This window comes from Betta splendens, chromosome 16 (assembly GCF_900634795.4).
Source record: "Betta splendens chromosome 16, fBetSpl5.4, whole genome shotgun sequence".
Classification (NCBI taxonomy): Eukaryota; Metazoa; Chordata; class Actinopteri; order Anabantiformes; family Osphronemidae; genus Betta; species Betta splendens.
In genome coordinates, this window is record NC_040896.2 from 3,399,708 (window position 1) to 3,425,942 (window position 26,235).

At 42.9% G+C, this 26,235-nt stretch overlaps 2 protein-coding genes across 2 annotated transcripts in view; both read right to left on the reverse strand.

The window, feature by feature from the left end:
- Positions 1-13,996, reverse strand: part of cdk14 (cyclin-dependent kinase 14) — a 110,020-nt gene extending 96,024 nt beyond the window's left edge. The window contains exons 1-2 of the mRNA XM_029130541.2: positions 13,551-13,996; positions 9,034-9,065 (exon numbers count right to left, since the gene is read on the reverse strand). Coding sequence (XP_028986374.1) covers positions 9,034-9,065; positions 13,551-13,776 — 258 coding nt within the window. The 5' untranslated portion in view covers positions 13,777-13,996. The remainder of the gene's footprint in view (positions 1-9,033; positions 9,066-13,550) is intronic.
- A 1,768-nt stretch (positions 13,997-15,764) lies between these two features.
- On the reverse strand, positions 15,765-24,810 carry LOC114843363 (pituitary tumor-transforming gene 1 protein-interacting protein). The gene is made up of 7 exons (XM_029129852.3): positions 24,540-24,810; positions 24,313-24,359; positions 23,758-23,866; positions 21,729-21,834; positions 21,038-21,103; positions 17,425-17,471; positions 15,765-16,179 (listed from the first exon to the last, which is right to left on the reverse strand). The coding sequence occupies exons 1-7, from the start codon at positions 24,655-24,657 to the stop codon at positions 16,130-16,132; spliced, it is 543 nt and encodes a 180-aa protein (XP_028985685.1). The 5' UTR covers positions 24,658-24,810; the 3' UTR covers positions 15,765-16,129.
- Positions 24,811-26,235: the final 1,425 nt, after the last annotated feature.

Consider the following 26,235-nt stretch of genomic DNA (forward strand, 5'->3'; position numbering starts at 1 on the left):
ACACTCTACCAAAATAAATGAGTCATCTTGGCTATACGTCCCCCTCCACCCTGCTGTGCTCAGCCACAGAAGGGTGTGTAGACTGCTGTTCCTCTGGCAGCAGCATAATGCGGTGTACCCCTACACACACACACACACACACACACACACACACACACACACACACACACACACACACACACACACACACACACACACACACACACACACACACACACACACAGGAGCATTCAAGGGTATCTATCAATATCTTACTGCAGCTCATGAAAAATGAGGGGGAAAAGAGAAAAGAGGGTCTCGGAGGTGAAACAAGGAGGAGCAGAGGACATGTGGGATTGATTTTTAAACAATGACCTTTAACAGCCCTGCAGTTGGATTTGGTGACTACCCTGCACCACTGTCACATTGGTACATGTTTAAAATTCTGATTGTACCCAGTGTGGTCCATTCTGGAGAGTGGTTCAGACACGGTCACTGAGGAAAACGTTGGAAAAGCTGCATATGAGGGAGAAACGAATTGACTGCTATCACTACACGAATGTCACGTATACAGACACCATTACAAACTCAATTTTTATTTAATTTTGATTCCACTTTCTACTTACAGTCGGTTATTAACTAACAGAAGCTGCTCTGCTGAACACAGTGTAAACATAGTGTAGGTATAGCATTATTATTATTAAATAGCTTCTACAGTAACTTTGACTGTAGATTCAAAGAGTTTTATTTTGCAAGATTTAAACTTGAAAATGAAACGTCCACATTGACATCCACCGGTGCCAGCACCCATGGGTGCCGCCGCAACAACGTTACACTAGCTTATACGAGTGTGAAACTGTGTGAAAGTTGTGGCGCGTTACAGTATCACATGAGCCACACGCCGCCTAAAATCCATTTTCAACACGTCTATATTGAGGTGATCATTACCTCGGAGCAGCCAGCTGCTGACGGGGCAGACCTCCCTCAGGCCTGATTCTTGATAAATCCCCTGCACTAATGGCGCTACAATCAATTAGACACCGATAGTCTCTCCGTAGCCTGAGTGGAAGACAGCCAGGTATTAGCTCTAGATCACGCACGCCGCCAAGGAATAAGTCAAGCTGGACAACGTCATTGATGCAGATAGAGGTCGGTCTCACTCTGACTCAAGACGTCAGAGTTCCTTTTTTACTACAGCTGAGTGATATAAAGAGTCTCGTATTAGAAACGCAGCGTGAGGAAATGTGTGATTCCTGCCAGCGCAGAACTCAGAAACCCGCTCACACTGCGACCTCACGCAGTTACACATCTAGAGTAAAAACAGAGCTGGGAAGAAAGAAGACGTTAAGCTTTGTCTGAGGCTTCTAATCCTGTGCTAGTCAGCAGTCTGACGCCGTGCCGCCGTCTGGAAATGTTGTGTCTGAGATGTGACAATGACAATGACGGCCTGACAATAGCCCCCTGATTATTATTGTGCCTTGCACTTGGCTGTGCAGAGGCTGCCTGTGCCTCAGCACGCTCACACTGTGGCGGTTGCGTCGTAGCAGCGATGGAGGATAAGTGCCTCAGACAGTGCGATCGCACGACACCACAGCCTGCGCTTACGCGAGTGTCATTAGGGATGTTCACACACCAAAGTATGAGAGAAATTAAAAATTTAATTAAAACTCCTCCTGAGGGAAGTGCGACTACGTGCACCGGGTTTTATGCTAATCCTTTTATTAGCGAGGCGTTTCATCATATTCCTGTCATATTTTTCTGTAATCCGATCTTTTTGAGCTCAGTGACAGATAAAGTATGTGCAGCATCGAGTGGAATGGGGAACATTTGCATTGTGGCAAAAAGGTGCAGGGTTCAACCTCACTGGATTGAACTGTGTCTTCACCTCCAATCTCTAAACCAAGAAATCCCTGTTGTCTTTTTCTTCCTGACTCATGTTTAGATGGATACAGTAGCTGCACCAACTGGTGCCTACAGATCGATGTAGTGCCATATAGAGGTTGAAGCTGTTCTTATAACATTAGTAGTAGGATACAAATTTATCTATGATACAACCAAACCTCTGCAGCTGGTCTCAGTCAAGACCTCATCTACTCATGGCTGGTACTTCACTTAGTACTTTGAAGTGTTGAGGGCCTTTTTACTGTAGGAGACCACTATCACTGTGACGCTCTCATGAAGAACAGTCCCAGTTCCAATATATGAGGTCACAGTGAAAAGTCAACAGTCATTCTCAAACCTTTGACCTTCACACTTACTGAGCCTGATGTCTCATCACAACTCCTTTACTGCCCCTTGGCAGACCAACATGTACAGTTCCACAGGAAGGCAGGAGTTCACTGCAATATGACCTGGTCCATGTAAAAGAAAAATGTCTATCAAAAGTGGGATAACTCTAATCGTCACCACAATTGGTTGTGCAGCCTGAACTGCCTTCAACGCGTGTACCTTGTTCTATCTCATTTATCAATGGCCATTTATCTCTGTAGACTCCAAACAGGCCATTGAGACTTTTGTGCAAAAACATCTAAATTGGTGAATACCTGAGATAAACTTTAGACCTAACCCTCTCCTTCCACTGCTTTACCCTCCATAGAGCTATGCAGTATGTATTGAGACATCCTTCAGTAATAGAAAAATAGTAAAAGGCATTCATCCCTTGTAGAAAATGATGATTCTGGTTATTGCTGGTTCTATAATCGACAGGCAACCTACTGTATGGATGCGGTACTCTCACTCCTCCTCACTGCAGTGACAGCTGGGATTTGACTCCAGTGTCTCTGTGACCCTTAAAAGGAAAAGCAGTTAGGATAATGGATGAATGACTCACTTTCTACGGCTGTGGCCTCGCAGGGTCACAGGCATGCTGGAGCTTATCCCAGCTGTCAATGGGTCGCCAGCCCATCCCGAGGCCACATGTATAGACAGACCCTCACTCACCCTCGCACCCACACCTACAGTACAAGAAGCAGTTTCAAATGTCCAGTCAAACTAACTAGAGGAAAGTGGAGTACAGGCAGAAAGTATACACTCCACACATTTGGAGTCAAACCCAGGACTTTCTGGCTGTGTGGAAACTGGGCTGACCATTACACTGCATGTAACCCATGGATGCGTCATTACTGCAGAAATGACTTACATGCAAGAAAACAATGTACATTGTAAGGAATAGTATTTTGATCATTTGATTAACAGCAGATTGACATTTATTTGAATTCAGGAATCAAACATACTGTGTAACGTTTGTGGTTTTGTGTTTGGATTCATTTTAATCTTTCTTTTATGGCTAAAATTAATGAAGATCAATAGTTTATATAGTATAATAGTATAGTTAAAGGTATATACTGTATATAGTTTATTAAGAAGTGTATTTCGTATGAGTGTATGAAAGGATGAGTGTATTTTGATCTTTATAGTGCTCCAGAAAGTCTGATCTATCCATCCATCCATCCATTTTCTACCGCTTAGTCGCAGAGTGTGCTGAAGCCTATTCCAGCCATCTACGGGCGAGAGGTGGGTTACACCCTGGACAGGTTGCCAGTCCATCGCAGGGCAAAACACACTGGCAGGCAACCATTCACAAACACTCCCATTGAGTGACCATTGAACCTAATGCATGTTTTCGGAACGCGGGAGGAAGCCAAAGAACCCGAAGAGAACCCACGTGAACACAGGGAGAACATGCAAACTCCACCCAGAAAGGCACCGGGTCCGCCACGGGAATCATAACTAATCATGCAGTAGAACAAATGTTACGTCTCTAACTCAAAGGTTTATCTGTTTGGGTTCAGGCTCTGACAGCAGAGTTAAGGTCGGACAAAGATTGTGGTCTGGCTAAATATAGAAATTATTGACCGTCACTTCCCACAGGACTTGATGGCTCAGTTGATAGAGTGTTGGCTTGGGGAGCGGTTCAAAGACCAGGTTCAAAGCCCACCAGCGCACCAAGTGTGTCCTTGAGTAGGACACTTATCGCACTAGCTCCCAGGGTGCCACACTGTGGCTGCCCACTGTTCCCCTCAGAGGATGGGGAAAAATGCAGAGAATAAGGTTCCCCAATGTGGGATCAATAAAGTTCTGTTATTATTATTATTATTATTATTATTATTATTATTATTATTATTATTATTATTATTATTATTATTATTATTATTATTATTATAAGCCAAACCAGACTGCCATTGGATAATCCAACTTCCCATTACAAACATAGTGCTACAGTAGGTTCATGCAAAACATGCATCGTAAATTCTGTTGGAGAAGGAGCTGAATTTGCTAAACCTTAGACTAACATTATCTTTGAACCAATTGTGGGTCAAATATTGCCATGATGTTCTTGGACATAGAAATACTTGGGTCCTTTTGAAATGTTGGTGAAAAGGAGACAAATTATGTGATGCCACATTTTACTCGCTGACGACATGGCTGAATAAGTTAAATAAATAAATAAAAGGTAATGTAAAGTAGACGCTGCAATGTTCTTGGCTGTACCGATCAAACAGAAGGCACAGCTGTACATTTCTACCAATAAACCATACCATAAAGGAGTTTTTCATGTCATACTAGGTTGCCTATTTGGCTGATCCAAAGTCTGAGAGGAGCCATCGCACTCCTTCGGCCCATAATGGAGGACTGAGCTCTCTCAGCGGTGGGAAGTGCTGCTTTATGGTTCGCTACTGTATGTGGCTGATGTATTTCAAGCGCCACAGAGGAAAACCTATACATCACCAGGAGGCTGTGATGTGTAGGATGATGGTGCTGGACCTTCAAAACAAACTTTTGCTGTGCTTGTTTCTGGTTATTGTAAAGGAAGGTCAGGACAAGTTCACATACGTCCTGGATCCATCTCTATGGTCCGTGTACCAAAAACTATTTAAAAAAGTGAAAAATTCAATGGGTTAGGCTGAAAACGCTGATCTGACGGTTGTTTCTAATAGAAAACACATTCAACAAGATTTAAATGTGATATGGTCACTTTAACAAACTTTAACTGCTTCCATTACACATGGCGTCAGACAGAGGGAGTGAGGAGAGCAACGGCCCAGGTTGAAAAAGCTTTCATCCATTTGTAGGAACCTACGTGGGAGCACGGATTCTTGGTCAGAGACTTCGAGGCAGACAAAGGCAGCTCTGCTTTACTGGATCGTGGAAAGTGAAAACGACGGCATTGCCTGAACCTGCCGCTAGTTTTAGCTTTGAGAGCATTCTACTGAGTTTCAGTGAGGCTTAGCTGTCCAGTCTACATGCCCTCGATCAAGGTTCCACCATAGTACTGCCCCCAAATGCAATGCACTCGCTTTGGGTCCTTTCCTTTTTTCTGCTCCTCTCCACCTTTAAGATCAGGCTTAAAACCTTCCTTTTTGATAAAGCTGGAGATGGTTAAGGCCATTGGCAATGATTATTAGTCACAGGAACCATCTCTTAGTTAAGCTGACATAGACTGCTGGGGGACTTAATTTATACACTGAGCTCCTCTGTTTCCTTCTACCTCCTCTGTCCAATAACCTTCTATCATTGTTCCATGTTTAACTAACCTCGTCTCTTTTTCTCCAGGAGTTGTGCCCCCCCCCCACCCCCCCCCCCCCCCCCCCTCTCTCTCTCTCAACCCCCCGCCCTTTGATGGACAGCCCCTGGTCCAACCATCCTGCCTGTGCTCTGTGGCAGGTCAGGAATACAGTTGTGAAACAAACTTCTCACACAGCACTGTTCAATCCATTGTTTGAAGATGGAAAGAGTACTGCACAACTGCTTCGGTCAAATAAGACCAAAGTCAAACCTTTTTGACCTGAAAGCACTATGTGTAGTGTGAACTTAACACTGCAGGTGATCCTGAACGCAGCATCCTCACCATCTAGCAGCATCGTGTTGTGGGGATGTTCTTCTTCAACAGGGACAGGAAACATGTCACAGTCACAGCTAAGGGGAGGATGAATGGGGCCAAATGAAGGAGAAGAAAACCTGCTCTAGTCTGCAAATGATTTAAGACTGAAGTTCCCCTTCAGCAGTAAGACGAGCCCTAACATACGGAACGGTTTAGATCGCAGTAAAGTAAAACATGGTGGCAAGATTTGAAAATGGCTGTTCACAAACACTCTCAATCCCATCTGACTGAGTTTGAGCTACTGTGCAAAGCACAATGGACCAAGATTTCACTCTTTAGATGTCAAAGCTGGTGGAGGCATGCTGCACCCCCATGCCTGGAATTAAGTGATATGAAAAAGGCATATCTTACAATGGCTAGTCTTCACTCAATCTGCTTTGTTCCATCTTAGTTTTAAAAGAGAGAGAGGAAAGAGATGTGCAATTGTTTTTCCTGCTGTCTAGAGACTCTTACTTTATTTGATTTGAACAAACACAGTTTCCTTTCCACTAAATAAACATCCACCATCACACTTAACCAACTTCATCTAAACCCCAAACGTTCGTCTCCTGGACCCGTCGCTGCTGCTGCTGCTGCTCGCTTTCTTACAAAAACAAATCCTGCAGGACAGGAAGGAGTATTTTACCCTCTTGGATTCTTCGCATTCTTTCTCAGCAGAACAGCCCATTTATAGCAAATGGCCGAGGCTAATTCCCTTGACAGTGACTTCTACAAATGGTCTGCTTCACAGTGTTGCACCACAAAAGGCCCATCCTGAACAAGTCCATGGAGCAACCAGTGAAGGACCACATGCCAAAGTATAAACACGGTGACGTAGGCGATATCGGCCCTCTCATGCCTGCAAAAATAAAGAGCGGGTGGGAAAACCTTACAGTGCAACATTCCTCACTGCCCCTTCTCCACCACACTACAGCTGAGGCTGTAGTCACGCTCTCTCTCTCTCTCTCCAGTCACGCTGAATGTGGGAAGCGCTTGGATGGAGCTGCATTCGCCAGGTTTCCTGAAGGTTTAAATACACGGTGCTTTAAGCCTTGACTGTGTTCCAGCGATGTCATTACTAGTAACTCTTATTCTTCACTCAGATAAAAGCCTCCCGTGCTCAGGCAGTAAATCCTAAAGCTGCAGAAGCGCTCCTTTCCCCACAACCTCACACTTTAGCCTCAAGGTGGTGTTCTGATTTGCACAGTTGCCGTTTTTGCCTTTCTGCAGAGATTTGTGCTGGATGCAGGGAGGACAGTTATGCACAGTAGCACAGTGGAAAGATGATGAATAATAAGGTGAGAGAGATGATAGTTGGTTTTATGATCTGTTTGCTCCAGTCCAATAAGCAGTGAGTCCAACATAATTCATTTATTTACCTATTCCAGGTCCATTGATCAAATGTTCCAAATTTACAATCTTGAGTGTCTAACACTGGTACATGCAGATCTGTAGGCAGCGAATACCATGATGATGGATCCATGCAGCAGCTGTTGAAGGTTAAAGTCATTGACTTTGGCTTAGCCCTCAACAATTCCAACACATGCACCAGGTGTGACTCTACAGACCCCATATTAAAGGTAATTACAGCTCATCGGCCCATCTGTGGAATGTGAAACAGCTTTTGGTTATTTTACTTTACGTTAAATTTTACATCTGACCAAGTCTGTGCGCATTTTACAAATGGCTGCTATTTATATCTATCTCTCTATTTTTTGTCTCCATCCAGATTTGATGAGATCATTGTGCGCACTTTCTTCAATGAGCCCATTGATATTGGACCATTGAGCTGCTGACATGTTTTTTGGTGCTCTTCTGTTCCCTGGCACTGCTGAATACAAAACGGTCAGTATTAGAGTTCTAGCCAGCCACTCCCCCACCCACAGCAGCAGCACCTCTGCCACATGCTGGTGCCTTATCATTTATTCATTAGTTTATTCCACTTCCTCCTGCAGACAATGCACTAGACGTTTTCCAAAAAAACTATGTGATTCATTCAAAGCACAGAAGCGTCTGCAGGGCGAGCACTGCTGAGCTGACTTTACCCCAAAAGAGCAACTAAGCAGGATTTCCCTTTGACCGTACGGATCGAAGCCCTCAGTGTGTTCAAACACATTGACGGCCTCATCAAGTAGTCGCATGCAACAGCAAACCGCAAGCAAATGTTTGAGAAATCAATATGTTACACGGGCCTGCAAAAAAGACTGTCCCAGTGTTCACAGGTCAATAGGGAGTCGATAGAGGGAATAAAACCGTATGCTGACTTCAACATACGTTTAGGTGGCGTGTAATATAATGCACAAGAAAAATACAAGCTTCTGGTACAAACAGATGATATATTGGAGTTGAATGGGATTCGTGAAACAGGGTAATAAAGCATTTGTAGGATTTGCTAGTTTAGACGATAACAGCAATTCTAAAATCGATATATTAAGCTTTTGATTTGTTTTATTTTCCCTCCTGAAAAAGTCATCTATAGCAGATCTTCACAGTCTTGTATTTTAAAGATACCAAACAAACCCCATTGTCCCTGCATGCTACAGTACAGCAACAATATAACCTTTAGTAAGCACACATACAGTACCATGAAGCACATGAAACAGAAAGCACACAGGTGGAGAGTCTTCGGTGACTATAAAGTTCTTTAACAATTCTGGTGTTAAAGGGCTAAATGAGTGAAAACCGAAGGTCTCAAAGTGACGGCTTCAGGTCTGGGAGTACGTACAGTAAATATATTAAAGATGAAATCAAAGAGTAGAGAGGATGTATTTTTTTGTGCCGATCGTAACAGAGCCAATGAAGTGTCTGATCTCCAATCAGCATATATTTAATATTAAAGGAAGCAGACTGCAGCAAAATGTTGTATACTGCACTGCAGCAGAAACAGACAGACAAAGAAAATTGGGAAGGGTCCATTAACAGCAAACGGATTTGGCAAATTTTCACTTCTGTCCAGTTGCTCAAACTGGGTGATCTGTCATCTGGCAGGAAGCCCTGTGATGATGATGGCTGCCCTGAGAGGTGTGATGTGAGGGAACCCCGTCATGCTCAACATATGAATGCATTTCTGACTCATCTCTCAACATCCAGGCAGCAATACATCAATGGCTTTTAGGAAAAAATGAAGCCTACAACACTGTAAGTGGGTCACTGATGTCACAAGCTCCCAGAGAATTCACTTGTTTACCACCTACCTCATCAAAGCCGCTGTCCTCTTTCTTGAAAGCTGCAAAAAGAAGAAACAAAGAGTGAGTCAGACACTGCCTGTATTGACACGTTTTGAAGAATGAGCAGAATAAAATGTCAAACGGTAAAGAAACACGCACAAACACACACGCACACACACACACACACACACACACACACACACACACACACACACACACACACACACACACACACACAAACAAATTTTTAACTGCGCCGACGTTTGTCAGGAATTTATTTGGTGCTCATTAAAGTGGCATGGGATTAGATTTGATGGGAGCTGAAGAGCAGCTCACTCGTCCTGATGAAGACTCACTTCTCTGAAAGAATTTCAATTTTTTAAGAAAAGCAAAGAAAAATGTGCGGTAAATATGTTTGGAGTTTCATTTTTAAATAATCTGTAATGAGTACAGGTATTTCACATTCCATGACATCCACAAATAACATATTAATGAGACAACAACAGTCTAGAAGAACAGTCAGCCAGACAACGCAGTGTATTATGTGTCTGCTTTATGGATTCATGTTGGTGCAGAAGCTTGAAGAAAGGCTGATGTTGAAAGGTTGATGTTACCCTGCGTAAAGAGACAGTCTGGTTCGTTTACAAAATACACATATTTATGGAAAAGGTCTGTGATTTCATGAAAATGAGAAGCTTCACATACAATGTTTAGAATAATCCTGTTTTAAATTGAAGTTACTTTATAAAAAGTTGTGTTAATGGGGGAGTCCTAAACTTATACACAGTCACTGTTAGGATTTTTTCTTCTGTGTGGATGCAGACGGAAGGAGAAAATGGCATGGGCTCAACCGTCCCAATAGTCTGAGAACTGCTGGAGAGAAGTGACTTTGCAAATCTAAATTGCAAAAAGAACAATGTCCCATGATACACAAATCCTTTAAAAAGCAAATGTATTACTTATTAATTTATTTGTTCACACTGGTTGTTGGTGGAGGGTGGCAACAGCCCTGTATTTGACTGGGAGACGGGAGAGTAAACAACACATCCTCCTTGACAGCCTGTTTGTGTCTGCAGCTTTGGTTACTGAAGCTCTCATAGCACCAGATGCTCGTGGGGAGTGTTATTAATAGCTGGATGATGATTTCTCAGTTATTGACTCCTAATGTTGACTGTGTTGTCTAATGAGGAAGGCAGTACAGATGGCTAGAAGACAGAGCGCTCGGGGGACTGCTTCCCCGTAAAATGACTTATTTATGTCATGAATGTTTGGAAGCATTGTCAGCCCAGCCACTGAGCCGTTAAACCGCCGCTTTCTTCAGACGCTCCTCAGACGGTCACAACACACGCGCTCCCCGAAGGCCACAGCCAGAAACTTTTGACAGCACCATCACAGCTGCAGATCTACTCAATGCAATGGATTAAGACTGGAGTCCAAATAAATCCTCAACTCTGACTCTGGATAAGGGAATGAAACTGGAAGGGATATTATACTGTATTGTTGAGCATTTTGATATACAAGTGGAAATCATCTTGACAGTTTTAACATCAATTCAGAACTTCATTAACTAGGTGGGTCGATGGATGGATGGATGGATGGATGGATGGATGGATGGATGGATGGATGGATGGATGGATGGATGGATGGATGGATGGATGGATGGATGGATGGATGGATGGATGGATGGCAAAGACAGAAAAATGTGATGAGAGTTGTGCTCTGTTGGACCAACACATTGATCTTATCATTACCGCTGACTGCACCAAAGCCCAAACGTAACAAAACCTGTATTGAGCACATACATACTGTACAGTAGGTGATGGCATGACACTAATGGAGTGTGAATAGAAGCCTCCAATAGACAAAACAGGATAAAGCCAAAGCTGATGTGGAAGCAGCCGTTGCATTTACTTATCACTAAACTGTACGACAGGTCTTTCGTTGAGGGACAGACGACACAAACGTTGAGAACTGTCTAATGCAGATGACTTTGTGTCGATCATACTTTACACCTTGCAGGTCCAGCTCCTGAGAAGCAGCTGGGTGTTAATTGCTGTGCTCTGAGGCACCTCAACAGGAGTAGTGAGGGAGGTGAAATCTCTGTTATGTGTCAGGGGTCAAAGACCTTTACAGTAAACAGTGGAACGCCCGCAGGTGGAGAATGGAGCTGTGCAACACTGTGTCGTCAAATGCTGCAGCTTTTCCATTACTGGAGTTGTCATGTTGAAATTATAATAGATTGCACTGGGTTGCAGCCCTCTGCACCACAGCAACAACGGTCTACGATTCCCAAGGCCCCGCAGGTGCCTTCATATGTGGAGCCTGCATGTTTGCGTGTTCTCCATATCTGCATGGGCTCCTTCCACGGTTCAAGGACGACCAGTCAGGTTAATTGGATATTTGTGATGCAGGCCTCAGGTGTGAGTGTGATGGTGCTGCAGCAAATCAGTGAACAACAGTGATCAATTCAGAACTACAGGTCACCAGTGATTTGAGCAAAATATGCAGTATAAACTACAAAAAAAGTTCTTCTGGGAATAGAGAGATCTGTGGGCTCTGCTACAGCCGCAGTAGCTGGGAAGGTGCCCATACAGGAGATCTGGTTAATATGTGGCATGTGTTCATTGAAAATGCTTCGCACAGACTTGAGACATCATAAAATCCATCAGAGGCTTTTCTCATCATCATCAAGACCCAACCTGAGCTCACATGTCAGAAAACACCAACAAACCCTGCAGCAGTCCATGAAACGGGGCCAAAGTTATGAATCTGTGAAAATCACCACAGCGCATTACGTTGGACCAGGCCATAATTTGACACTGGAGGCAGCTCTGGTCCATGAAATATACTGTTATGAGGACGCAGACAATAATGCTGGCTCTTGATGTTGCTTTGTTAAAGCATCCACAGAGCTGAGCAAAGGCCCAATCGATGCTCAGATGCGTTGATTCAGACTGAGGGAGGACCGCCAATAGGAGACGCGCGTCAGCACGGGGGAAAACTCAATGCCATTCATTCTGCTCCGGCAACATCGACCCAGGCTCACTTCTGCTCATCTCTCATCTTTTCTTATAGGCTGCATCCAGCTATTCATCCTCTACACACACACACACACACACACACACACACACACACACACACACACAGCTTCAAAGGCCAATGAACCCTGTGAAGGTCTCTTCCGTGTGTGTCCGTGTGTGTCCGTGTGTGTGTGTGTGTGTGTGTGTGTGTGTGTGTGTGTGTGTGTGTGTGTTGTGAGAGAGCAAGTACGGGAAAAAGAGAGAAAAGGGAGAGAGTGACAGAGAATGAGTAAATGAGATGTGGTGGGCGTACATTACTAGACAACTAGATTTAAACCTGTGCATGAGATGATGATGATGATGAAGTTGATGATGATATTTTCACTATAGTTTGCACATATCCGTCACAACAGCTGATCCAATACTCCAACACAGCCAAGTCAGAGCATTCAATAACTATTTGTGACAACAACTCATGTGTTCTCGTGTCATTAGGAAAAGCTAAGCAAGCAGTATTTATCTGGAAGTCCACTCCAGTATGTGAAACGCTAGCGATGTTAAAGTTGTTGGTCAGATGAAAACAGCTTCATGAAGACACGGTAAATAATTTAACAGAGAGGACATTTTTATCATTCAACTTATAAAGACTACACATTTTGAGAGACTGCTGACTTTACATGCTGTGAACATGAATCGTGTAGAGCTGCAAATACATCACTAGCTTTTTTAATGTTGGCTAAGAATTAATAAAAAATATATTTTTAATAATTTCTCTCATTTTTAATTACAGTTATTAAATCTGTCTTTTATGTGTGTTTGATTTGTGCAATATGTGTTCTTGGAAGACGGCAGGTGCTTAATCAGATAAGCAATGCGAAAGATTCTGGGGAATGGGCAACATGCTGAATATTTGCAACTGCTGAGATTTGAGGTATTGGTTATGAGAGAAACGTGGGTGAGACCCCCGGGAATTAATTGATGTTGAGTGGGCACCTTTGATTAACAATGCTTAAAACCACCAAAGCCTCACTAATCATTGTCTTTGATGATGAGATTATCAATATACTCTATGTTTATCAAGAGAAACAGATTTTTAAGAAATTAACTCATTTTTTTGTATTTTATGACATTTTACGGCCCAGAGATTGACTCTAGACAGGAAATGGTTTCTTTTAGTTTGGCTGAGCATTTTTTGTGAAATTGAAACAACTGGAACATCTGCCGCTTCGAGCATCTCATTGATTTTTAACAAATTAATTTCAATCCATGCTCAAGCGCTAATTGGAAAAAATGGTAATAAATGGTTGATAACTACTGTAATAAACAATGTGACCTAAGGACCAATTCTGGGCAAACGGGCAGACAGATGAATTACGACAGGCCGGGATAACGCGCTTCTACCGCGGCTGTTAACCTCAGGCTGTGACCAGACATCACCTCAGGCCGCCGCCGCAGACGTTTCTCAACTCCCTGCGCACAAAAGGATAAAAATGGATACATGGATAAAAAACGAAAAGCGCTCACCAATGCTCCGGAAACTCTCAGACAAAGTTCTCCTCAACTTTTTCATCTTGCCGACCTTCTGTGCGGGCTGGGAGGCTGGCATCAGGTCGCACATGTTGGTGCGGGCTGGCGGCGTGACGCGGGGGGAGGAGGGTGGTCGCTCAGCCCTGCGGGGGCTTCTTGGGCACAGCTGCAGCGCGCTGGCGAACACAGGAAACGGCGCCTCAGCGACTCGCGCGTCTCTCATCAAGTAGTAAGAGGCGAATCCTGTGCAGATGGGCTTTTCTCGGGAACGCAACTACATTTCCACAAAGGCAAGTCCGCGGAGACAGCAGGCATCCAACCTGGAAACGTGCGTAATGTGCTGCGCCTTTGGCGGTGCGTCTGGATGTTGGTCTAAGAGGAAAGCGAGATCCAGTCGGACTTTTTCCTTTCTTTCCTCCCTCCCTGCTCCACCGCAATCTAGATGTCATTTTTGGGGATTCTCTCTCTGGTTTCGACCTCGAGAGCCCTCCCTGAATTGGAGCGATTGGAGGATTCCCGGGGAACACCGCGTTCCCATTGGCTGCCGCGGCTGGCCGTCACGGCGCAGGCGCCGCCCCGTAATGTGTTGCGGGAGGAGGAACATTTGCGTGGATCATTGTCGGCGCTCCCGCGTGAGACTGCCGCTGCCCTCAAACACCACGTTCACCGGCGTGGTCTCACCTCAGAGCCACGACGGACGAACTTGGAGATGACAAATCTACCAAACATTCATGACAAGTTATTAGGTCAAAACACGGTCTATGGGGTTTGGTGATGCAGCACATTCTGAGCAATTTTCACGCATTTGATGAACAATAAAGCATCACAACCATACGAAAAGATGTATTTATTGCCACACTTGTGCGCTCTTAATTAACAAAAACTACTATTTTCCTCTTGGTACACTTTTTCTGCTAAATCTGGCTCAAAATATTAATATTGAATACTAAGTCACATTCATGCAATCTCTAATTTGCAGTAGTATATGGTCAGGATTAAAAGAAGGAGCTGTGGGATTAAAGCTATCAGAGCTGTCCGAACCCTACATCAGTCTTCCAAATCCCGCAGCCGCGGGCTCATCAGCTCGTGCCTGCGCGTCATGCGTCCTTATATGCGGGCGGACGCACATCAAGCTTGATCTGGCGGATCCGCGCTGCAGTCGCCACAGCCGCCGCATCGCCAATTACTCCGAGGCATCAAAGGAACAATGGTGTAGCAGCGTGTACGCAGAGACACGACAAGCCTCGGCTAGAGACGCCGAAGCGCTGATGCCTGATCATCAATCACTGGTAGACGCACAGCTTCATTACGGCGCGTGCGCTCGTCACGCGCAAACTGGGCCGCACGAAAAAAGTTGCAAGACGTGCGCCGGAGAGCGGGCTGAGGGATCCGCGCACAGTGGTGGCACCAGATGGCCGTGAGGTAATGGGACTTGGAAGTTTTCTCAACCCAGGAACCCTGTCGGCTAATGTGAGCGGAGGAGGCTGCTTTGATACAACGACCACCCCCAGAGGCCGTTTGGAGACGGAGAAGGATCAATGAGGAGGACGTCCTCACCGAATAAACCTGAAAACATCACGGGCGCTGTTTAATCAGATTAACATGAAAACCGAATGGGAGCATGATCCAGCCGCATGTTTTAAAAGGCCAGTGATGGACTACAGTGGTAGAACGTGTATAATAAAAAAATAAAATGTATATTGGTTTTATGGTTTACACTGGATGATGTATTAATGCTGCGATGGACACTTTAGCTATACATTGCTTGCTTTCAGACAGCTTCAGTCATCTCTCTGTATTGACGGCTTTCTGAGGGCTACAATAATGCACCCACTGCACCACCAGTATCTGAACTGTTCCATGTTTAGTTTTTCCCCATATGAAGCAGGTGGCAGCGGCAGGATGCACAGTAGGACCCAACCCTCAGCTGGGAGGACTTGGAGGATACGTTGCAGATGTCTTGGTGCCACGTTCCAGGAGGGAGGGAGGGGGGGGGGCTGACAAAATCCTTTTAATTTTAATAGCTGATGAACATGATGATGCACATTATTCATTATCAGTGGAGAGTTAGTATTATTACAATGTGTGAAATAGGGAATGATGTGATTGAGTTAATGCTGCTAAAGGACAAATTGACAAACTGCTTCTCATCCTTTTGTTGTTAGGCAAGCAACATTTAAAAAATACAACACTATACACACAATTAACACATTATTGTTAAAAGAATATTTTATTTTTGTGAGAGCATCTCTTATCGTGTATTTTCTAATTTAACAGTATATATACAAAGTGCAAAGACAAAGATATGAAATTACAATATCCAAAAAGACATTAACTCATGTGGAAAGTTCTGAACAGGAAATAAGCTGCAATTTAACATGTGTCCAACACAAAGCACTGCATTCTCTTTTCTAACAAAAGGTAGAATAAAGTAAATTCAGATTTTTTTTTAAATCAGGTTCGTTATCTGAAAAGTGAGAAACGTCCATGTCGGTCGGGTCTGGAAGACGACAACAATCCTTAGAGTGTGTGTCGCTGTTAATGTTGTGGACCTGCTTATCTCCAGCGCAGCTGCTTTACTCATTCTCAAACTTGCTGTACGGGTGGTCTGAGTCACCCATCAGACCTGCAGAGGAAAGAGAAAGTGGAAGTTAAGCGAGAACACAGAAGCTCATGTTGAGTCAAAGACGCTGCATCTCCTTCCCTTGATTAGAGTTCCTACATTTTTCCATGGATCACCAGGGGACATTGTTCTGGCGGAAAGTCCATCTTCCACTGCATTCTCTTAACATGGGTAAAAACCTAGAAACTGCATGCCGGCTGTGATGATGCACATTGTAACGTGTTATATACAGTCCTTTAGTAGCAAGAACTATGCATCAAGGGACAACTGACTGACGTGGCCACCAAAGGGTTAACTGGAACTCAAAGCAGAAATACTGCTGGCAAAATGGCAGCTGCTCGGGGCCGAGGGACGAACAGACGCAGCCGAGGGATGCTAAGGATTTCTAAACTATTACACAGGTCATAAAAGACAAACATCCACAGGCCCAGTGAGCTGACGGGGCGGAGAGGTTATGCTTGCTGCACGAAGCCACAGGAATAGATCCACTTTTTCTACCTGTCTTCTCAAACTACACCTGGAAAACTTGGTTTCACTTGATGCAAGTCCCATGAAACCGCAACATGATGTTTGCTACATGCAGCCAGTTTGTTGCTTTTACTGCAATGGCCTGAGCTCATTGTTCTACAGGCTATGAGACAGTACTGGGAATAACGACAGACTTGCATCACATCTGTAATTATGGCTGATACTTTTGTCAGAATAACTCCGTTATGTCAAACTCTCTCCTACTTTGCAGGTGAATGCTCCCGTATGACCTTCAGTGATCCAGTGCTTAAAGTAAGACAATGAGCTGATGCTTAGCCTGGTCTGGAATTCACACAACACACCAGAATTAGGAGCGGTGCTTGAATCTCCTTTAAAACCAAGACTATTTTCTTTCTTCAGACAAACCTTCCACCGTTCCTGTGACCCCACAGAACGGGAACTTCCCTCTAACAGGGCATTATAAATTATGCTTGAATTGATCAAAACAGACAGGCGTTGGGGTAACCCATACGTGACCTGAATCGCCTCAGTCGGGGACTGAGCATATTCCATTGAATAATGCATCGCTGGCACAGGGTATGGAAATGAAAGTCAATGACAACGTCCTGGAAAATGTGGGACCAATTTAACATGCATCTGAGCACGGCGGCGCAAAGGACGGGGCTGTTTACATCCAGCGCTGTGTCAGACCTGCTGATTGACTGAAGAAGCGCAGGTTTACACATCGGACAGTCTGTGGTGGTGGTGCTTCATACATACCATACTTTCTGCGGATCTCATCGTGCCGAGCTTTTCTTTCCACCTTCCTGTATGAAAAGAAAAAAAAAGGACGTTCAGCCCTATGATTCCACCATTCTTTGATTGGACTTTAATCGGACTAAAAATTAACTACAATAAATAATTTGGGAAAAACAAATAATATTCCAATATAATCTAAAGCAGCTTTACACAGATCCGCTGCCGGAGGGAAGTTCATTATCTTTATCAAGGATTTAAATTCATACACGACCAAGTCAATTCCTCCTGCTCTTAATAACGTCACTGCAGGTTATTAAAGCTAGACGTTCCCTCCGTGACGCATCTCTAGCTGTGCTCCAACCAGTAACTCTCACACTGGACTGTGCATCCTGCTGCTAGAGGCTGGATGGTCAGACTGCTGAGTGTGGGTGGGGTCAACACAACGTCACTGGTGCCTCTATGATTATAAATGATGATATTAAAAAGGGGGTGATTATTGAAATGCAGAGGACAATAAGTTCATGTCCATATGATGATTCTGTGGTGATGAAAGAAAAGCATTCACAGCTAAATCATACTCGTTCTCAAACTATGAAATAGCTATGGAAAAATGAAAGTATATTGCAGTGTCATCAAAGACCCATTTGACATATAGCCTCATCTCACCATCAATACTGTATTGATGTACTGTATCATCAGGCTCTACACAGCCCATTTATTAACCGCGTCCCCTCTGAGCATTAATACGAGGCACAATAATATAGAAGATGGAGCACCAAAACAAAAAGAACTAAACTAGTTGGGTTTTTAGAGATGATGATGATGCTGATGCTAACTTGATCTTCTCTCTCTCCTCATTAGCTGGCAGTAAAATACAATTAGAGCCTTTAACAAACAACTGGTAGGCCGTCTGACGCTCTGGGTCTCCAGGGGTGTCCCTGCACAGCGAGCTGCTGTAAATCAGCCCGTGTCTGTGGTGCGTTAGCAGTCAGTGCTGCCATCTGTCCTCGCAACTATGCTGCCCTGCTCGCGTGCAGATAATTGACTTGTTCCTGTTGACACTTGCGTCACATGAGTACCTCTATATTCAACAAGTGGACAAGGCGAGCACATAAGAAAAGTCAAACATAAATTCTCTTTTTAAAACCTTTCCAATCTTTTTTGTCCTGGTATTTAGTGACAATCACCGATTAAAAAAAAAAAAAAAAAACATTCAAAAATACGTATGGGTCCATACGAGATGCTGCTGATTCTCAGAATGAGCTGGCTCTGCTAGAGGCACTGGTCTCACCCACGATGGGCCTGATCTCTTCTGAAAGTGCTGTTCACAACATGAACTATGTAGGTCAGTGCACTAAGGCCGACTCCTGAGATTTGATCATGCACACCACAGGAAACCCGGACGAATGTTGATTGTGTGGCACGAGAGAGAGAGAAAGCTCATGGACACGGGATAATTCAGCTTTTACCATTTCAAACACACAGAACTAGAGGTCCCAGCACTGCAAATCATGACCATCAACCAGTTACTGCCTGTGCTTCTGCTCGACTGCCTCGCTTAGCAACACGTCATTTGGTGGTCCTCAGAGGATGGATGCACTGGGAGTACAAGCACTAAGCACAACGACGAGGCTAAAATATTTAAAGAGAGCAAGAAGGCAAAGGTTTCCAGGTTTCATTATTTCAATCATGATCTCACTTTTTCTATGACAGTAGATGTCACTCCACCTACTGATGTCAGCTCCTTATGGCGATAAACCAAGGAGCAGCTGCACAGGTTTCACAATCCAGCTGGTCTTTGGGGATGTGAGCTGAGGGACATTGAGCTCCACCTCTGAGACACTGACTTGTTTTCACATTGAAGAGCTATTATTTCACTTTAAAACACATTGAGAAACTAAAGTAATCATGAGGTAAAACAGCACATTTTCATACTTTTCAGCCAATGACTCTAAAGTGAGCAACTGCCAGACATCACCAGATGCTGGTTGCTTCACTGTTGCTGCTCTGCCAAGTCTTAACTGCAGCTGTGTTTCCTTGCTGATTATTAAAACTTGAGCTTGTTTGCCACGAGTGTGTGTGTTTGCCACGAGTAGCGTTGTCACGGTACCAATACCAACATGTATTCCTATACTTGATACTTTGTCAGATAAAGAGAGAAGACTAAAAATGCCATTACTGACTTAATTTAAAACCTTTGAACAATAACATATCAAAATAAAATTAATTTAAAAGATTTTTAAAATCAAAATAATAGGCTTTTCTTATTGCACAACAATTTTAGAAGAAATTTTGTATATATTCAGACGTGGGTGCCTGTAACATGGCAGAGTCAGGTATCCAGTTAAATGTCTCTAGAAAGCGTTCTCTCAATGCTTTGACACTGCCGTTGCTGTTTTGTGTTGAATGCGTTCCATGGATTATGTGCAATAGATCAACAAACTCATACGGGTAACGCTGCTGTCTGATTGTTGAAACGGGCTACGCTGTTGAAGGTTTGCTGCTTGCTGCTCAAATCCCGGACTGGATTACAGTGGTAGGCTCTCTGACTGAAGCTCACCGATACTGAATAGTGTTTTTCCCATCGTAGCACTTCGCACCCCTGGTTTGCCCACAAGCTGCGGTGGTGACTGTTGGAGCGGCCATTCTCCTCTTCCGTGCTCGCCTCTCTCTGTTAATTCTCATTTGCTTCCATTGTCTTGCAGCATTTTGATAAGCTCACCAACAACAGCTGAATAAACTGTACCTGATGCTTTTGCTCTGAGTAATAAATATTTTATCTGACGGTTTGTTTATTAGCAGCGACAGCTCTTTAGATTCTAAGTTGACAACAAATATTATATTATTAAATATTACTATATTAATATTTATACTCCGTACCTTTGACCTGCTCGTGTGCAAATGAACACTCATAGGAATAAAACACAACTGGCCTTTTTTAAGAGAGATTAGAGTACATTTGAGCATGTGTGACTAAAACTCAAATGTACTCTTCTTAAAAACACGTGTTTAGCTTTAAATCTATAAACTTATTTAATAAACATGTAAAAATGTATTTAACTCTTTCTTAACTTAACTTTTGAAAATCTGGATCCTTCAAAAAGTAACTGTCAAAATATTTTAAAGATTTTTTTTTTATTTTAGTCGTAAAAACTTTGCATCGACCACATGTCGAACCAAAAAAGGTTTGCCTATGAATAAATCTCAAATATACTCCCAATCATTTTCACTAGACCGACTAGATCTCAAGTTCTTGTTTGTGTTGGACGTCACAAAAACTATATAAAGTCAGAAGCAAACCAAATAAAAAGTTATTTTATAATCATTCTCTAATAGCTGTTGATCTGCTGTTGTCTGAGGAAGTTAAAAAGATATTGTTGTGTTTAACCTCTACATACACAAATACTAGCTATATGAAATTGGTTGTCTGCTTATTTTGTAGATTAGCACAATAATATGTGACGGGTAATAAAAGCTGAATGTATGTGCCTGTCAGTCAAACTAGTTGTTAGTTATTAAACATTATTTTACAGAAATGAAAACATAACTACCTAACGTGTATTTAACAAAAGCATATGGATGAACACCTGACAGACCCAACCTGTTCTTATTAAGCCTGGAGTAAAGCTCTTACCGCTCGTCAGCACGTTGCCTGATCTCGTCTCTCCTCCTGGAATATCTCTCTTCATCTCTGTCAGGCCTTAAGACATTGAGGCAAGAAAACCAGGTAAGAACAACAGTCACACTGACACTCACCAGGTGTGGCAATTTACACCATTCTACAAACTGCCACCTGTGTCGGTGGAATCCAGTAGGATAATGCATGGAAGCCGATTAATCAGTAGAGAAAATAAAGTTCATGAATAAATTTAAAAGAATGTGAGGAGGGAGTGAACTCAGGTGAACGCTTAGTTTGCGTGTTCAACACACACCCTGTGCCCTTTTTTTGTCAGATGATAGACATGAAGAAGACACCTACACCCACAGGACTGTCAGTGTATGACAGGCCAGTCTGCTGTTGATTGACTGACATGACAAATTCAATTCAGTCCAGCACTATGACTGAAAGCCGCACACGCACGCACGGACTACAAACTAAGTCTAAATATCAGTAAAAAATAAAAGGATTGAATTCATAGCCTTATTACATATTATTTGGAGAAAGAATGTTAGATAAATTGGGGTTATCAGTATTGAGACACAAAGGAAAAATTGCACAAGAACCAAATTACTAAAATTCTGCAGTCAAACGTTTAACACTTGCAGATACCGACATATATGTAATTGTGACAGTGATATGCAATGAGTTTGTCTTTTAAACTTACCCTGACTGACGCTTCTTGCAGCAACAGCAGCAGCAGCACACAACGATGCTTGTGAGGATGAGTCCACCCAGCACAGCCAGAGTAATGATGAGGGCTTCGAAGTTCACTGGATCACAGAAGACGACAAGTGGCCGACTTTAACATTCTTTACAGCAACTGGGTTTATTCTGTGCTTAGAGATTAAATGCCACTGGGAGGTTTAGGCCTCTCTGCTGAATGATGATCATATTGTTGGAAATGCTGCCATCTGCTGACATTTCTGCTTACTTCACCCTCACGTGAAATGATGAAACTGTGCGGTTTCCAGTGAAAACATAACTAACCCACCAGACGAGACTTAAGCCGATACTTTATGGTAAAGCTGAAAGCTGCTCCTGCAACAGAATTCTAACTTCTGTGTTTCAAAATAACGTCTGTATTTCCTTCCTGAAAACCACCTGATGGTGCTTACAACTAAAAGATGCTTACATCAGACAGTCAATCTACAGCTGCCACTGTGCCTTTCATAGCTATTGAACAACAGTCTTAAGTGAGTCCAAGCACAATCCTGACATGAAAATGTTCTTCCTTTGAAACCACCGTTGTCTCATCAAGGGTACTGATGTGTCACCTTTCTGTTTCATATACCCTGACTTTTAAAAAGGAGCCACAATGATTTTGTGTCCCTTTCAGACATAACTTCACTGCATTTGTGTTTATGATAAGAAACACCAAATTTACTAAAAATCACTAATAAAACACTCATGTCAGCGTAAAATGAACCATGTAAAAGGATCAGGGGAGGTTTTTCAACAACCAGTAAAATAGGAGGTTAAATCATTCATCATTTTAAGAATTTAGTAAACCTAAAATAATGGCGCCTTTAAAGCTGTAACACTTCACATCTCAGTACTGAACCTACTATAAAGAAAGTTATTAGCTTTGGTCCAAAAAACCTGAAATTACACCCTTAACCACAAAGTATGATTACAAAGCAATTACATATGTAAACCATAAAGTTCATCTAGTTGTTTTTCCAGGTATGGTCAGACTTTCTTAAATGCAGATGGGCACGAGTGAATGTTTAAGTAATAAGGTCAATTTTGATATTTACTGGAAATTCACCTCCACAAAAAACCCACAGCCATGTATTTTCCCACCTGACTCAAACTAGGGAGAGTTTCCCTGCCTTTCACTGATTGCACTTTCTGTATCCAAGAACATTTTATTGTGATGGAGGACTTCTATGAAGCTACTACTTAACCACATATGAGGAAGCTGTGAGAATGACAGCTGTCCTTTGCGGCACCGAAGCACCGCACAGTGAGAGGAACAGAAAGTTTTAGCTCCTCTCGCGAAATATGTCACTGGTTCTTTATAATTTTGTCAACATAAGCAGTATTTGTGGAAGATTTTCTGACTGTTGCACACAGCCGGCAGTTATTTGCCTGAATTTTTTTTTTAATTTTTATTTGACAAAGGTGGAACATTTCAGCAAGGTCTTCTGTAAAGTACACAGATATGTGAAAACACATTTCATTCTCATGAAGTGTATTTTTTATACGTCATGTATTTCTATTTTGGGACAATCTTAAAGTTGTTGTCCTGCATATTCAGAGCACTATCTTCACATTAACTTCCTCATACAAATGCTATCTTCAATTCGCTGAAAGTGGAAACAGTCTAACTAGACTAATGAGTAACACACATCCCACTACAGCACTGCAGTCCTGTCAGCGTCATCCCATGTTGTTTTAAACTTAAAAACAATAAGCAGAGAGATCTGAAGAATCGGTTCTCGTCTGGAGTTACTTTGTCACAAATGTAGCATAAATAAATAATAGTCTAAGTCATATATCTTCTCACTTGGTTTAAGTTGGTTCTGCATTCATATCTTTTGGACGTGGAGGAGGCACAACATGGCAGAATATTTATTTTCTTTGCAGAGACATGGAGACCACCCAGATTCAGAGTTCAGAGGGTTACAGTGCCCGTCTGACTGCAGCTTTAGTTAGTGTCAAATTCCAATTTATATTAAGACAAAACTCACACCAGCACACTCCCCATCGAGCCTGGGACAGCTGACACAGCGACGGAGGAGGCAGTAACCAGGTCACCGGGTATGCTGTGCAGTTGTTGGTGGCAAAGCACCACAGACACTGTGCAAACAAAAACAGATAAAGTATTAAAACACTCAATCAACTGCGTGATAAACTGAAACAACTAATCCCGTTTAATTGAAGCCCTGTTTGATAAACATTGACAAGATATCTTTAACTGATACTGTTTGTTAATAACAATATATTTAGCTGAAAATGGCAATCTATATATAAATACATAAACAGAACTTCTAGGATTTCGTGCCAGTGGACAAACGTGCTACAGTATTATATTAAAATATTATTCAAACAGCAGCCCCTTCAGGTCACTGCATTCAATAAATAAAACGTCACTGACGACTGAGGCTCGGGGATAAAAGGCCCAAACAAACAGATGAGACAGATAAGGGACCATAAACGAGTTGAAGACATGCGTTTGGACTCAGCGGGCAAAGGTCTGTGTGATCGGTCAGACGCTGGCTCCACGCTGCCCGTGGGGAGCTCACCTTGGCGTGGGGAACGCAGGTGTCACAGCTTTTGTAGGCAGAGCAGGCTGCGGAGACATGAAGAGCAACATGACGTTAAGCAGCCGAGCAGCGGCACCCCGAAAGCGCCCCGTTCACTCAGACAAACCTCCTTTAACTACCACACACGTCTTACAAAGCGGCTACACACGCGCCCGTCGACGGCAAAACGGGCCAAAACACGGAGGTTTGTTCAGAGCTCAACTTACGCGTTCCTGGGGACGGGGTCTGGCACTCGGCCGGCCTCACCAAGCTAACGCACAGCACGACGGCGGCGAACGCAGCCGCGGCGCTCAGCGCCCGGTTCCTGGAGGGGGAAGAAAACATGGCGGCACGACCACGGCTGAGCTTCAGTGCGACTGGAAACAATATCAACTGCGTGCTCGTCGACGGTTCTCCGACACAATGTGCGCTGCTGCCTCGAGCCACTGTTGTTTTGCTCTGGCGTATTACCGCCACTTCCTGGGTGTGTTTGGTTATCGCGTTCGGTTAAATGGTGGCCAACCAGGCGGGTGGAGTTTACGTGTGTACTTACTGCTAAGCATCGAAGTGCTCGCCCGCCCAGCGCACCCGGTTTGTAGTCAACAGCAGCTTTACTGATTTTATATACTCAGATAAATCTATTTCTTCTTCAGAACATGAATAGGCATGACTTAAAACAACATTTCCACATTTTAAAAACGATTGAGCAATTTTAAAGAAATCTGTGGAAGTGAACTTTATTTATATAGCATTAAGAGAGACAGAGGTAAACAATAGGAATCTTTTATTATTTTACTTTCTATACTGCATTACTCCAATAGATTTAAACAAACAGGAAAGCTCTGTGTGACAGTAGGTGGCGGTGTAATTAGCAAGGTACAATAATTTAATAAGTCTAGAATATGTTGATAAGAATTTACAATAAGGGTTAATATACCAAGTATCAACAAACAACTTGTACAGTATCTCATAGCATTTTTTGTTATATCCTACTTTCTAAGGAGAAAATAAAGTTGTGAATGTATATTATTATTATTATTATTATTATTATTATTATTATTATTATTATTATTATTATTATTATTATTATTATCATCCAATAAATCAAATACATTAAAAAAGCGCCAGATAACAATATTTGTTCATTTGACCGAGGCGCTGAACAAATCACAATATAAAAGGTAATAAAACAATAAGTTGAAACACGTACAGAATACAACAGAAAGTTAAAATCCAAAGTGTCATACCCCACTCAGGAGGTGTGGAGAGAATAAAATGACATTTCATTGAGTTTTTAGATTAGATTTAAACTAGATCTGAGGGCGACCTTATCTCCATGATCTCTAGCGGCAAGGAGTTCCAAAGTTTTGGGGCCAGAACAGAACTCACACCAGTGCTAAGTGTTGTGCTTGGGGACACAGAATAAAAAGTGGTTAGAAGAACACAGCGAGCACGTAGGGGCATACAGCTAAATTTAATCACTTAAATGTGCAGGTGCAGTGTCGTGGGCCATCTGATGACTGGCTTTTGAGAAAATTACAATGACTCCAATGAGCAGTGGTTGGTGCCGAAGCTCGCATTTTTTCAAGTTGAGGAAATTATTTGTGTGCCAGGATTTGATTTCCTTAATACAATCTACCAGAGAGAAAAGGGGCGAGGAGTCTACCATACTGTATGCATGATAAGATACATTAAAGCTCTTTAAAATCTCACCTAAAAGAAACATATTAAATGAGAATAAAAGAGTTCCTAAAACTGAGCCCTGAGGCACAACGCATGTAGAAACAAAAGGGTCAGAGGAGTATCCAGTCCAGGCTATACAATAAGATTGGTTAGTAAAATAGGAGTAAAACCATTCTAGAACCGGTCTGCCAAGTTGGCCGACAAGCTCTAGATAGTGTAAAAGAATAGAGTGGTAAACAA

What these genes read in the sequence shown, in the direction of transcription:
- LOC114843363 (XM_029129852.3), bottom strand. Translation starts at nt 24,657, where the DNA reads ATGTTTTCTTCCCCCTCCAGGAACCGGGCGCTGAGCGCCGCGGCTGCG. An exon ending in GACCCCGTCCCCAGGAACGC is followed by an intron (nt 24,360 to 24,539) that starts GTAAGTTGAGCT and finishes ATGTCTCCGCAG; the next exon opens with CCTGCTCTGCCTACAAAAGC. An exon ending in CCTGCGTTCCCCACGCCAAG is followed by an intron (nt 23,867 to 24,312) that starts GTGAGCTCCCCA and finishes TTGTTTGCACAG; the next exon opens with TGTCTGTGGTGCTTTGCCAC.